Source organism: Perissodus microlepis, chromosome 6 (genome assembly GCF_051167445.1).
Source record: "Perissodus microlepis isolate ML-2025 ecotype Zambia chromosome 6, ASM5116744v1, whole genome shotgun sequence".
Lineage (NCBI taxonomy): Eukaryota > Metazoa > Chordata > Actinopteri > Cichliformes > Cichlidae > Perissodus > Perissodus microlepis.
Genome location: NC_140466.1, coordinates 4,429,366 through 4,442,712, shown reverse-complemented (window position 1 = coordinate 4,442,712; position 13,347 = coordinate 4,429,366). Strand labels below are relative to the sequence as shown.

Sequence of the window (13,347 nt, the reverse complement as noted above, 5' to 3'; positions counted from 1 at the left end):
ATTATTATTATTATTATTATTATTATTAAGTGTGGTGTCCTGGAGTTGGACACCTCTGGCCTAGATCATCAAAAGTGACAGGTGAAGAGTGATTTTCCCACACGTCTTCACAGCCGTACTTCTTTTTTGCAATCAGTCGATTCACTTTTAATGCCAAAAACATCATCTTATACAGCCCATGCACTTTATGTAAACCTGCTTAATTTCTTCCACCCCCATCAGATTGTGATCGAGATCATCGATGCCTCCTCGGTTATTACCTGGGATTTCGATGTGTGCAAAGGCGACATTGTTTTCAACATCTACCACTCAAAGCGAGCTCCGCAAGTACCACGCAAAGATACCCTGGGAGCCCACGGCATCACCTCCCCAGGAGGCAACAACGTGCAGCTCATTGACAAGTCCTGGACGCTGGGTCAGGATTACAGCATGGTCGAGTCTCCGCTCACCTGCAAGGAGGGCGAGAGTGTGCAGGTTGGTTTATGATCGTGAACTTTTGATGTCTTCTTGGATCATTGTTACTTCTACAGATCCTCATTTTTGCTTGTTTGCACTTTGAATCCTTCCTTTCCTCAGGGTTCCCACATAACGAGGTGGCCGGGTTTCTACATCCTCCAGTGGAAGTTCCACAACATGGCGGCCTGCTCGGCCACCAACCTGCCCAGAGTGGATGACGTGCTGGCCACCCTCCAGGTCTCCTCACACAAGTGTAAAGTCATGTACTACACTGAGGTGTTGGGCTCTGAGGACTTCAGGTTAGTGTGTGGGTGAACGATGGAGACATTTATATGGGTCTGTGATGTGTAAATATGTCATGTATTCATATTTTTGCTGTTTTGATAAGGTTTTTATTTTAGACATCATCCATTTATTACTGCTCATTTTCACTCCTGTCTTCTTTCAGTTTTCCCTCTCTACAATCCTCCACATAGTGCCACGTATGACATTTGGTACTTGAATGAATGAAATCTGTAATGTTGCTAAGATGACTTTCTGAAATGCCTTTGGAGTATAATGAGTTTTCCAGACCCACAGTTTTGAGATGAGGATACTGTTCCCTTGCTTGAAGACTACTTTAATCAAGCTTTTTCTTTCCAATCCACTCCTGTTCTATCGCTCACAACCCCCTCCTCCTGCTCTGTCTTCTTCCTGTGAAGAACGGCTTGCTGTGATGTGCAGAGTTTGTAAGTGGCTCGGTGTTTGCCCCTTTTTCTTTAGCACTAGCTCATCATCATCGCTGCTTTTGGCTGCTAATCTGAGTGCCCTTCTCCTTCCCTCCCTCCATGGCAGTCTTGCTTCTGATGCTGCAAAGAGATGCTAATTTGCATCTGTTCTTGCTTATGACTTTAGCGTTGGCTAACAGGATGTTGTTGCTTTCTTCACACTGAGGAAAGAATCCGGTGCAACCTGCTAGCATTAATCACCCTGCTTGCATAACTAAAACTCTCAGGATTACTTGATTTGGTTAACTTCAGCAAATAGCCGCCCAACTGACACGCACACACACACTGTCATTTTCTGACTTGTATTTGCTTTTCTTCACTCATCACATTGCACTACCAGCTCAGTCTCACTTTGCTTTCAGTGCACATGCTGCTTCAGTTTATTTTATCTTCAAAAACAGACTTGGCGTGATCATCTAACTCATACTAGTAGTTTTTAACAAGATGTTTTGATAAAGGTTGATATTTACACTTCTGAGTATGTGAAATGCCTTCTTGAGTGAAGTAAATGTAGAATTTAGGGCAATATTTCTTCCCATGTCTGTAATGTATAATACATGCCATAACAGTAAGTCTCTATTACCTTTTTATGGCTCCTTATATTGTAGAGTTGGGAGTTAAAGGGTTCCTGTGAACTAAAGTCATCCTCTTTAAAGCTGCTCTTTTTATTCATTTTTAATTCTCTGGTGAGTCCCTCAGACTTATCTAGGTCTGTTCCAATTACTTAGGATGGGTTATTACAGTTAACAGTTAAAAGGAATCAAAAATGAATAACATTTATGCAAGTTGAGGTACCGCGGGTCATAATCATCCATAACCATTTTTATGGAGGATTTAATAACTTCATACAAAATGGATGAGGTTAATAAAAGTGCCATGTGTCATATTTTGTAAATTATTTTAATTTGGCTTCATACAAGCCAACCTTTTGAATGTATTCAGGCACATATGAAACCAAGACAGACACTGGTTTTGTCAATGCACATGGTAATTTTATATTGCATCCATATAAATCCAAAACCAGTCTACCTACTACATGGGAATTAATACCTAAAGTTTCTTTTATTCATTCAAAAGTAATAGAAGAAAAATGGTGCCTCATGCTTTGCCACAGGAAGCCTCATTAAAGTGGGCCGGTTTCGCTCATTTCCAGCTGCATATTTTATTTTTAGATTTTGCTAGAGTAGCTTGTAGGATACAGTTTAGTTTAGTTTACCTTATACTGGGCCTTGCTGCTCCTCCCACTTTCAAGCAGCTTTGTTCTGATTGGTGCCTTTTGTAAACACAGTTTGAACAGCACGTGGGTGTGGCTTCTGTGCCTGAGATGACTGCTAACATTAGTGTCTCGAGCTTCCAGGGATTGTTATATGGACCTTCCTTATTGGAAAATGTTGCCATATTTAACATGAACATCCACCCCCAAAACTTTTTTTAATACAGATATGACAGGAAATGATAAAAGAACAATGGATCCCCTTTAAGTGGCTCCTGCCTTTAACAAAATGCCCTGACCTTTGGCTGTTTTTGTTTGTTTGTTTGTTTGTTGTTTGTTTTATTCATTATAAAATTAAAAACAGTGGCTGGTGTAAAACCGTTCCCTGAGTTGTTGCAGCCTGTGGCAGGGCCTGAATGTTGTAGGGTCCAGAGTGATTCTCCCTCCTTTAGGTTTGCTCTGACTGCATGGTTCTGCATCATGAGCACGGGTCATGCACACATAGTGTGTTCAGTTAGTGCCAAGCAGTCTTAAGGCTGCACAGGTGTCGTGTACACATGAAATTAGCTGAAGTGTGAGTTTTGTGTGCATTCACGTGTTCACCGCATGTTTGTTTCTTCTCTCAGGGGATCGATGACCAGCTTGGAGTCGAGCCACAGCGGCTTCTCTCAGCTTAGCGCCGCCACCACCAACTCCAACCAATCCCAGTCCAGCTCCATGATCTCCAGGTAGAAACTGGTGTCAGAGGACTTCAATTCCCAAAACCCACGTCCCCCCTCCACTGCCCATACCGTCAACACGGACGCCAACTTTTCCTATCCCCATACCCTTAAACCATCATCTTTGGACTCTGTTCCTATTGCACAGCCAGTCTCTGTGGAACTGATGCATGCTTGCACAAACGGAAGACAAAGAATTAAAAAATTCTGAGGCAAAAAGAAACTAAATGTACAATTCAAAGGGCTGATTTTTGCACAAAAGGTCATATATTTTCCATGCCTGGCATCTCAGCTGGGCAGCAGTTTGAATAAGACCATCAGCAGAATGTTTTGTGCACGATGGAGCGGATAAAGGTCAGGAGGTGAGGAGTGGCGCCTTTCAGGCACCAGAAGCTGACAGAAAGCAATATTCTCATCCTAGGAGCTACGGAACAGGATGACGACACTGGAGGCGCTGTTACATATATGCATTTACACGTGCACACACATACACAGTACCGAGGCGACGCATACCTCATTCATGTGCGTCTGCTGATAAAGACTGGATGAGCTGTTACATACGAACGCCACTCGGGCACAAACGCACACGAGAACGTTTGACATGAAAAAAGTTGACAGTGTTTGCCATATTGTTACTGGAGGGTTTATTGTCTCTGGGGAGCTGTATATAGGTCAAATGTGGGTGGGGTGAACATCTTTTAATAGATCTGGGTCAAATAAGATCAGCTGTCTGTATCACAACAGTACAGGTGTCAGTAACTTCGGCAATTGACAGGTAAAATCTTCCCGGCGTGCTCCTGTGGCTGAGTTGAGCTTTCTGACACTCATTGCATTGCTGTACAGGTTGCATCACATCTTTTGAATATTTGACCCAGATCTGACGCTTAGCAAAGTAAATCCACTAGAAGCAATAACACAAGTTTGATTTTCTACTGTGTGAAATATTTCTATTTAACGTGAAAATGTATGAGGAGAATCATTTACGGTGGCCCCAAGGTGCAAAACGCAGTAACAAAAGTAAAAATGCTACATTTCAGAAAACAGGATGACAAAACTTATACCAGTAACATTTCTGAAAACGGGACATTTGATGCATTTTTGTTTTTGAATTGGCAGAACCAAAGTACCTGATGTTACAGTGATGTCATTTCCTGTTTCAGTAATGCTTTCAGAGGTTTGACATGAATTTAAAGTTTGAAAGGATGGAATAAAAAAAAAGTTGATAAAGGACATTCAGAAATGAGTACTATGAGAGTCAAAGACTTCAACTATCAAAGTGATGTAGGCCCAGTGCTGAATAACCAAAGATAAAAAGGCAGCACTCACAATACTTCAGGCGTAAGTTGACAGATCCCACATTTTCTGAGTCATTCCTGTCATGTGACTAAACTTGACTCATGTTTGACACGATTGGTAAAGGTGACTTATTCCTGAGGTCTTGTGCAAGTGCTACCTTTTTGTCTTTGGTTATACAACACAGAGGCCGTACTTTGCTTAAGAAATGTTTGCGCTCTGACTACAGTCCTAACCAGCATGCACACGCCGCCCTGTTATCTCGGTGTGTTTTCAGGGTTTGAAAGGACAGTTTAAAGTTGCATCAAAAAGTACATCATGATTGTCCTTTGACTTTGGTTCTGGTATTTCAAAAACAATGTCTTTACCTCTTCTTGTGCAGTGAAATGTTGTCTTTTTCTTTTTAAGTCTGCTTTGCACCGCTGGGCCAACGTCATCACGGGTGCAGATTGCAGATGAACTTTTTCTTGCGTACAGGCGCACAGACGGGCAAACTTCAGTCGGTAAACGGCTGAATTCTGTGGCACCACAGTTTCTTGTCTACAGACTTTTTGTCAGGAGTGAAACAAAAATAATTTGCCAGATTTTCTCCTCGACACGTGCTCTGTCCTCGTAGTAAGGGATGCACTGACTGTGAAATACTAGGCTGTAATCCAGCACTGATACTGACATTTTTTTTTTTTAGTCTTTATATTGTTTTTTGTTCCAGGTGAAACAAAAAGAAAAAACTTTATTTAAAAAAAAAAAAAAATGCATGTGTTTTAGCTCTTCATGGAACAGTTTTTGAACATTTAGCCAGCGCAAAAGTCAGTAACACCATCTTATCAGCTGATACTTGGCTGATTCATCGGTGCATCCCTACCTCATGCTTTGAAAATATATATATAAAAATAATCTTAACGTGGAACGGCCGCAGTTAATTTGCTTTCTGTCGAGCGTCTGCACATTTGAGGAACTCAAGTTAAATGAAGCAGTCAAGGAAATGCCTTGTCACTGATTGGTGAATGTGCTACTGATTGGCTGGCGCTTGCTAACCAATGAAATGCCTGAATTTGGACTGTTGTGGTGAATTGGGCGGAACTGCCATCGTTACGTTTCCAGAGTGATGTAGATTTCAGTGTGCTTTAGGGGTGAATGTTTCTTTGTGATTTATCATTTGACGGCGCGCCAGTAGAAAACATTGATACTGTACAAGTGCTAGTGTTGGTTTGTGTTTTGGAGACACTTGATGGGTGAAGTGGCATGGCGGCCTACCGCATGCTCACGCGGTGATTGGGTTTACGGATCTCTTATTTAAGATTTAAGATATAGCCATTTTAAGAGCCATGTGTCAATAAATAATACCATTTTAGCCTTTGTAAGCATCACTTAGTCACCACTGTAATAGACAAGCGATCGTGAGTCAAATGAACATTTCATTTTCTTTTTTAAACGTGTTCTATTTGGTTGATGAGCATTGATGACTTCGCACAGATCAGACTCCCCGTCGAGGGCAGAAATGTTCAACTTTGCCAAGAGTCATTGGGTGCTGTTGCCATGGTTACACAGTGCAGCTGACAACAACGGCAAAAAATAAAAGCGGGGGGGGTTTTTCCTCATAGATATATACACACAGATGCCACACTGGTTGTTGCTCCTCACTGTAATGACTCCACGCAGCACCACGTTGCTCGGGGGGAGCACACATCTGCACACGATCACGGATCGTTGTACCTCGCTGAATTTTCCACAGATTTTCGAGCAGTTTGGGTTGTTACAAACGTTAAAACTGTGTTTATGATACATGTGCTGAAACGGTTAATAATGCTTAAAATAATGTTACAGTCCAGCAGCTGCTTCTTTGTGACACTGCTGTAAAAAGCAACAGGATTACTCCATCACTTTAACGTGTCTACTGTCCCGTCAAAGTCTGACTTGAAAAGAGAGCTGCAGATGAGCCAGTGTTGGTCTTTCTCTCACTCCTGCAGTCTGTCTTTATTCTGTGGGAGTCTTTAAACAAAACAAGTCCCACCTAAAGCAGCTCTGTAGGTTTCTGTAGCTACAGTTCAGGTATAGGTCACGTGGGTTTCTAGAGTCTTTCTAGAGCATGTTGGAGCTCTCGGACCGAATATCAGATCAAATATTTAATGATAAATAAAATATGAATCTCATTTTCTTTAGCTGGTATATGACAGTGTTAGCTTGGGACTACTTTTTAGTATACCAAATTAAAGACATTCGTAACGGTAAAACGAGTTCTCGTCTGTGGAAAGTTTTAGCATTTCTTTCAGTGAAACATCAAAAAGAAGCACAAAAATTTGGCGTTATTTATAGGACTGGATGACAGGAAATGCTCAGACCTCGTGAGCAAGACAGCTGTGGCATCTGTGTTCATATTTGTTTTCCCTCCTATGAAGAAAAAAAAAAAAAAAAAAAAAAGACCTTGCCTGTTTTTGATACACAAAACTGCTTTTTTTAATAGTTACTGGTTAACTTGTGGTATCTACATGTCATTAACTGCAATAACATGAATTGTTTTACTGAGTGGCCCTCTTCGTGATGAGGGCTACGGGTGTGTGATGGGGTAAAGGGGTGAATGTTAATTACAGTGGGGGGAGGAAGATGCCTGTAAAATGTGTTTCTCCACTCTTCTCTCAGCACACTTGACTTCACCTGGTTATTCCTTCAGGCGATTTGATCTTCATCTCTTCACAGGTTTGACTGATGAGGCAACAGTTCAAACCTTACTACTGCTTTATATTCCTTTTACTACTCTCACACTTTCACACTCCAGTTTTGTGTGTAGATCTTAGAAAGCAGAGTGGACTTTTTTTTTTTTTTTTTTTTTTTTTTTTTTTTAATTGAAGCTGTAGGCATAAATAAGTGTGCTCAGATGGGATGGGTTTTCATTTCCATTTCAGTTAATTCTCTTGAACACCAGAAGTTTAACCTGCCTCTCTGACTTTAGCTGTTGGAGGGTGAGCGCCTCTCACCAACATCTCACTGAAAAATGAGGGCTATAACTGTCTGTCGTGACTGTTCATCACATTCGTCAGTCTCTCTGCTCCGTGTTCATCTTTGCATATCTTCTCTTTACCTTTGTGTGAGATATTGTGTAAAAAGGATGTTTGGATTAATGAGAAAATGGTGGCTTTACATTTTTCAGCATTAAACTTGAATGATAAGAAACTGCAGACTCCTGTCACGCTTTTTTACGTTCTGTATCAAAATGTTTTTATTGCCTAGAACTAAAAATTGCTTTTCCATTCCTTGCAGTCATCTGTTAGTGACATGGTTAATCTGTGAATTTCCAAATACGGGCCTCATGCTGCATCTCCAGCTCCACTAATGATCAAAGGTTCTCTGCACTGAGTGACCTGCATTTCATAACTGACAGTTCATCATCTCAGATTCTGTAAAATGGAAACAGTTACATAAGATTTTAACAAGATGAAGGAATAGAAAGTGTAGCACACAAAAATGTCCTGGAGAAGGAAGACCAGATGTGCTCCCAGTGCTGTAAGTGTGAGCATTACCTCAGCACATTGGATTGCAGACCAACTGCAGCTAGTGGACATCTAGCACTACAATTGCTTTTAAAGAAAAGAAAACGAAATGGAGACGCGTCAAGGTTTTCATGTGTGTTCGCATATTTGTCCTCAGCTCGCTCTTAGCCCATGACTACACATACACCATACCACAAGTTCAACCTCTGACTGTGTGATGTTGTCACAATAATCTGGACTTAAACCCAGTAAAAAGCAGAGAAGCAATGTAGACTTCAGAAAACTGAAGCATACTGAGCACTCTGCTTCAGACGTACAGGTGGAGGAAGTGGAGAGCATCCTGGTCGATCTCACCCACACCACACATATCTCCCATCGGGTGGGGAAAGGCTTTACATCCTTAGGAAGTTAAACATCCTCTCTCATCACCTGCTGACCAGCTTCTCTCAGTCAACAATAGCGGGCCTCGTCATCTAGTGCTGCATGGTGTGGTTCATCACAAACAGAAAAGACCTGCATGGGTGGTTCCAGATGTGTGACACTGCCATCCCTCGGTGAGATTTATGCAGGATGAGTGCCAAAAAAAAAAAAGAGCCACCTGTAAGTTTAATGGATTCATCATCTACATCACCTGAAGCGATGCCACAGTCCTCTGGAAATAGAGCTCAATCAGAAACAGAACTCACAGATTACAAATTACAAAACAGCTTCTTCAAACAGGCAGTCAAATACATCCCCCCTCTTCTCCTATTCGACTGCAATAAACCCCTACCCCGAGAACTACAAGTGCATTAACCCCTGTCCCTCTCATTCTTCATTTTTTTGCACTGTATATTATAATCATCATGCACTATTATTTTGCATATACTACCTCACTGTGTGTATCTTTATATTTTCATATTAATGCTCTTGTCTGTTTTGATGTTGCCGCGAAAACTAGTTGTTTTAAACATTAACAATAAGGATTTATTTATTAATTTCCAAATGTGCTGCTTTTATGTGCACATTACAGATTTATTGTTGTACAAGTGTTCATCCTGCAAATCTTTCAATTTCAATTCTGTTTAGCCCCTTAAAAAATAATTGTTATTATTTCTTATATTATAGAAAATATCAGATAGGTCCAAATGAATGAGATTGCCTCAAATGTTCAATGATAGAATAAAGGTTCATTAAAATAAGTATGTTTGTCAAAACAAATAAGCAGTTGTAAACATTAGAATGACACCATCACCTTTTCAAGATCTGGCAGGAGCTCCTTTGTGTTACTTACCTGGTGATGTGAGGATTGTTCTCTTCAAAAACAGATCTTTGGTGCTCGTTTATTTTGAGGTTTTCCCCCAAACTGACTGTAGAGGGCAGCATGTCCCATCCCAGGATACAGCCTGGCGGTCTTTCAGCAGAAGAAGAAGAAACGATTTTTGCCCGGGTTGCTAAAACATCACTTTTATGTTATAGACGTCGATCAAACCAGCGCTAAATGATTTGTTTTTTGCTAAGAAACGGCCTAACCTAACGAGTGTGAGATACCTGAAGGAGACGGTGGTCGCTGCCTTGTAAGTAAGAACGTGTTGCTGAACATTAATAGTCAGAGATCGTGTGTCAACATTAGCCATCGTGCTAGCATTAGCTGCTCCGGTGTGATGCGTTTGTGCTCCTGTCAGATCCGCAGGATGAAGGTGAAAATCAAACAGTGGAACGGGGTTGCCTCCTGGCTCTGGGTGGCCAACGATGACAACTGTGGGATCTGCAGGATGGCCTTTAACGGCTGCTGTCCTGACTGTGAGTATCAGAGCTAATAACATAGCACTAAGTAACGAGTGGCTGCATTAAAGATGCAAACATAACAAAACAAGATTATTCTTTGGTGGGTTTACTTCTAATACATATAACGCTTTATGTATTATCCGACCGACAATATGCCAAATTTATCCTGGCCCTCCTATTTATACAAACTAAGTAGTGAGAACGATGGCAGAGACGGGCAAAAAAATCACCACTCTACAAAAAAAACGCTTCTACAAGCTGTGGAACAATTTTAGAAAAATGTTCCTCAAGATAAAATTGCAATGCCTCAGAATATCGCATCGTCTACAGCACATAATATCTGTGTGAAGGGGTTAAGAGCAAAAATCAATATTGGATACCTGTGATTTTTGGGCTGTACTGCATTTAAAAACAGACCCGATTTTGTCATGGAAATCACTGCAAGGGCTCAATAACATTTCCAGAAATCACTGTCAGTGAAGACAGTTTTACCACAAATATCCACAAATCCAGGTTTGTGTCATCCAAAGAACAAACTGTATGTGAACATGATCAACGATAATGATGATGATGATGATCAACATCTCCTCTGGGCTCATTCAAAATGAACTGAGGGGAAGTAGAAAACTTGTTCATAGGTCAGATGAATTTAAAATTTTTTTTGGAAAACATGGTCACCACATCCTCTGGACTAAAGAGGAGAGGAACCTTCCTGGTTGTTAACAGCACAGACGCTGTTGACACGGTAGCATGAAGGAAAAGGTGTCACTGAGAGGCGACTGAAAGAAATTGATTTTGGATATCTGTGGGAGAAATTAGCTTCTTGTGTTGTCTGGGCTCAGCCTTACAGACAGGATGAGCACTTTAGTCAGGAGACGCTCAAAGCAGAACCTCAGCTCCTCTAGATCCAAAAGAGACAGTTGAGGTTGTTCTGGTGGTGTTTCAGGCATGTCCAACTGGGAGGAGGCCCCGAGTTAGGATGAAGAGCTTGACTGTATCACTGATAAGTGGTGGTGGAAAATGGATTGATGGCCGCTCCAGTGACCCATCTTGGAGATCAACTCCAGCTGCAGTATCTTGTAGTATTGCCCGTAGGTTCTTTAGGTTGATATTGAAAACCGCCACAACAGCAGCTGGGCCTGTGAGCCACTCACTGGAGAAAAGGCAACACGGGAAAGGTCACAGGTAGCTAATTAACAGCAACTGAACTTTCAAAATAAGAGCAAATGCCTAAATTGATCGGGGATGGCACTGCTCACACAAATGGATGAAATGAGTTCTTAAATATACTTAAGTGGTCTGTGTGGGGAAACACTTGCATCCTTTTTTAGTATTACAAGAAGATACAAGTATCTGCTAATCAGCAACTGAATGCAAAATCCTGCCCAGTCTCTCTAATGTGTGCTTTTGTTGTTGTTTGTTTGTTTGTTTTGCAGGCAAAGTGCCTGGGGATGACTGCCCGCTGGTCTGGGGTCAGTGCTCCCACTGTTTCCACATGCACTGCATCCTGAAGTGGCTGAACTCACAGCAGGTCCAGCAGCAGTGCCCCATGTGCCGGCAGGAGTGGAAGTTCAAGGAGTGAACCTGTGGAGGCGTCGCTGCAACGGAGACGAAAGGCTCGCTCGCAGACTTTTATGTAGACTGTAAATAAATCTGTGTTGGTACTTCTACTAATGCAGAACACACGCTGAATATGTTTTACTGTACTGGTAAGGATTTGTGATGAAATTAAATAAGAAAAAAATCATGCATTGTATTGAGTCTGTCTTGAAGGTCTGGCTGATTATTTCCTTGGATCGTGAAGTTTATGACTTTGATTTCATGGCAGCTCCACACTGATGTATTATTTCTTGTTTGTTTGTTTGTGTAGCTTTTCACTGTAAAACAAAGACTGTAGCTTTTCATTTTTCAGAACCTGTCTGGATAAAAATGGACAAAAAATTTACACGGTTATCAAAACAATGCTACTTAAATATCTTCTATTCAATTTATCCCTTAACTCTTGAATGTCTCCACAAACTAACATAAATTGTTTAAGTAAGGTCTTAAATAACTTCAGTGCTCTTTAACAATTATTTTCTAATTCTGCACATCTAATGGAGCCACTACAGACCATTCTTCCAGAACATATCCTCTTATTTACTGGCACACTGGAGTTGGAGACATGTTTCCTGTAGATGAGCTTAGATCTGGGGACGATGAAGGCCGTAGCAGATAATTCACATGATTTGCATCCTCATCAAACTATTCAGTGACCCCTGCTGTGCTGCGGTGGGAGATGACTCCCATCCGGATCCAGTTTTATCAAGAACAAAGGTAGTCCAACATGATCACTGTGTAATGATTTGTACTGACCGTTCCTTCCAGTGCTTTTTATTTCACCCCTCATTTAAGAGCCCATATATTTTTTCATCAATGATTAATAAAATGTTTGTACTGAAAAATTACAGTCAGTCATTCTCGATTTGCTCCATATTCTCACCTGGCTAAAGTAATTTAGTTTTATATTTTAGCTTTTGTCCTGTAATTTTTTTTTACGTTTAGTTTCACGTAGTAACTAGAGAAAATTTTCAAATACCACATTTTGTGGAGGACGTGAACATGTCATGTAGTCATCATTTTTAGTTTCAGCTGGTTTTAGTTTCTATTTTAATTGCAGTTAACTGTAATAACCTCAGTCCATGACCATCCTGCACGGCGTCTGAGGTGGTAAAAGGCAAAATCACTTTTAACTTCAGGGATATTAATCTGTTCAGTTAGGAAACAGACACCATTGCGAGTCCAACTGCAAACCTGCTGTCTCAAGTATGTGGAGAAGGTACCAGAAGACAGCCGAACAGGGATCCTCTGAACTGCCACATGAGGAGCATATTTCGGACCTTAACACATCCTGCTACATGCCGTGTGAGCAGAAACCTGATGTAGTTAACAGTTTAAACCACTAGGTGGCAGCATTTACCCGGATAGTCCCAGTGACCCCGCCCTCAAAGTCGCGTCAGCAGTACGGAAGTAAACAGCCTGCTCCCTGCTGCTGTCAGTTGGTGTTTTCTTTTCTTAAAAACAGTAATTTCACAGCTGGTCGTGTCTTCATTAGCAGGCTGACAGATGTCCGCTTCTCCCGCAGAAGATCTGCTCCAGCAGTGGGAAAGGTCAGAGTGCTGTTCTGTCTCAGCTACTCACAGCACACCTTAAATACGACCCAGTTTTTATTCTGCAGTTAAGTCCATCAGACTCGTTTTGCTCCAAACGCTGCTGATTCTTTATCTTCAAAGTTTTCCAAAGTGTCCCATCCAGAAGAAGTCAGCTTCGGTGGATGGTGAAATACCAAAACAGCACCAGTGCCGTAGAGTGTAATCATATTAGGCTTTACTTATAATCGTTTAACGCAAGGATACAGTTATAACGACCTCATCCATATTTTGGGATCCTAAAACTTCAAGAGTGATGATATCTTAAAATACCAGAGGTCTCTATTCTTTAAAAATATATATTTTCAGTATTTTCATTACCATTATTTAATTTCATCATGATTGTATTTATTTCCTGCTTATATTCTTCTTTTCTCTCTGTATCTTTGTATCTTTAAGAACTCAGTGTTTGTTCATCCTACATTAGAGCAGCAGTAATTGTTTGACAGTAAATGGTTG

The 13,347-nt window shown here is 41.1% G+C and overlaps 3 protein-coding genes across 7 annotated transcripts in view; all 3 read left to right on the top strand.

The window, feature by feature from the left end:
- The window catches only part of LOC146384861 (SEC14-like protein 1), a 37,675-nt gene extending 30,059 nt beyond the window's left edge, over positions 1-7,616 (top strand). For 2 of the 3 annotated variants that reach the window (XM_084930281.1, XM_084930279.1), the window contains 4 exons: positions 223-474; positions 577-755; positions 1,158-1,184; positions 3,063-7,616. In XM_084930281.1, coding sequence (XP_084786407.1) covers positions 223-474; positions 577-755; positions 1,158-1,184; positions 3,063-3,168 — 564 coding nt within the window. In that variant the 3' untranslated portion in view covers positions 3,169-7,616. The remainder of the gene's footprint in view (positions 1-222; positions 475-576; positions 756-1,157; positions 1,185-3,062) is intronic. The other variant, XM_084930282.1, reaches the window with a different exon arrangement.
- Positions 7,617-9,299: 1,683 nt separating this feature from the next.
- On the top strand, positions 9,300-12,134 carry anapc11 (APC11 anaphase promoting complex subunit 11 homolog (yeast)). The gene is made up of 3 exons (XM_084930278.1): positions 9,300-9,489; positions 9,598-9,715; positions 11,137-12,134. Exons 2-3 carry the CDS (start codon positions 9,607-9,609, stop codon positions 11,280-11,282), a joined length of 255 nt encoding a protein of 84 aa, XP_084786404.1. The 5' UTR covers positions 9,300-9,489; positions 9,598-9,606; the 3' UTR covers positions 11,283-12,134.
- Positions 12,135-12,243: 109 nt separating this feature from the next.
- The window catches only part of LOC146384859 (endonuclease V-like), a 76,093-nt gene continuing 74,989 nt past the window's right edge, over positions 12,244-13,347 (top strand). Inside the window, exon 1 of one of the 3 annotated variants that reach the window (XM_084930275.1) lies at positions 12,244-12,849. In XM_084930275.1, the coding sequence (XP_084786401.1) occupies positions 12,806-12,849 (44 nt within the window). In that variant the 5' untranslated portion in view covers positions 12,244-12,805. The remainder of the gene's footprint in view (positions 12,850-13,347) is intronic. The other 2 variants (XM_084930276.1, XM_084930277.1) reach the window with 2 other exon arrangements.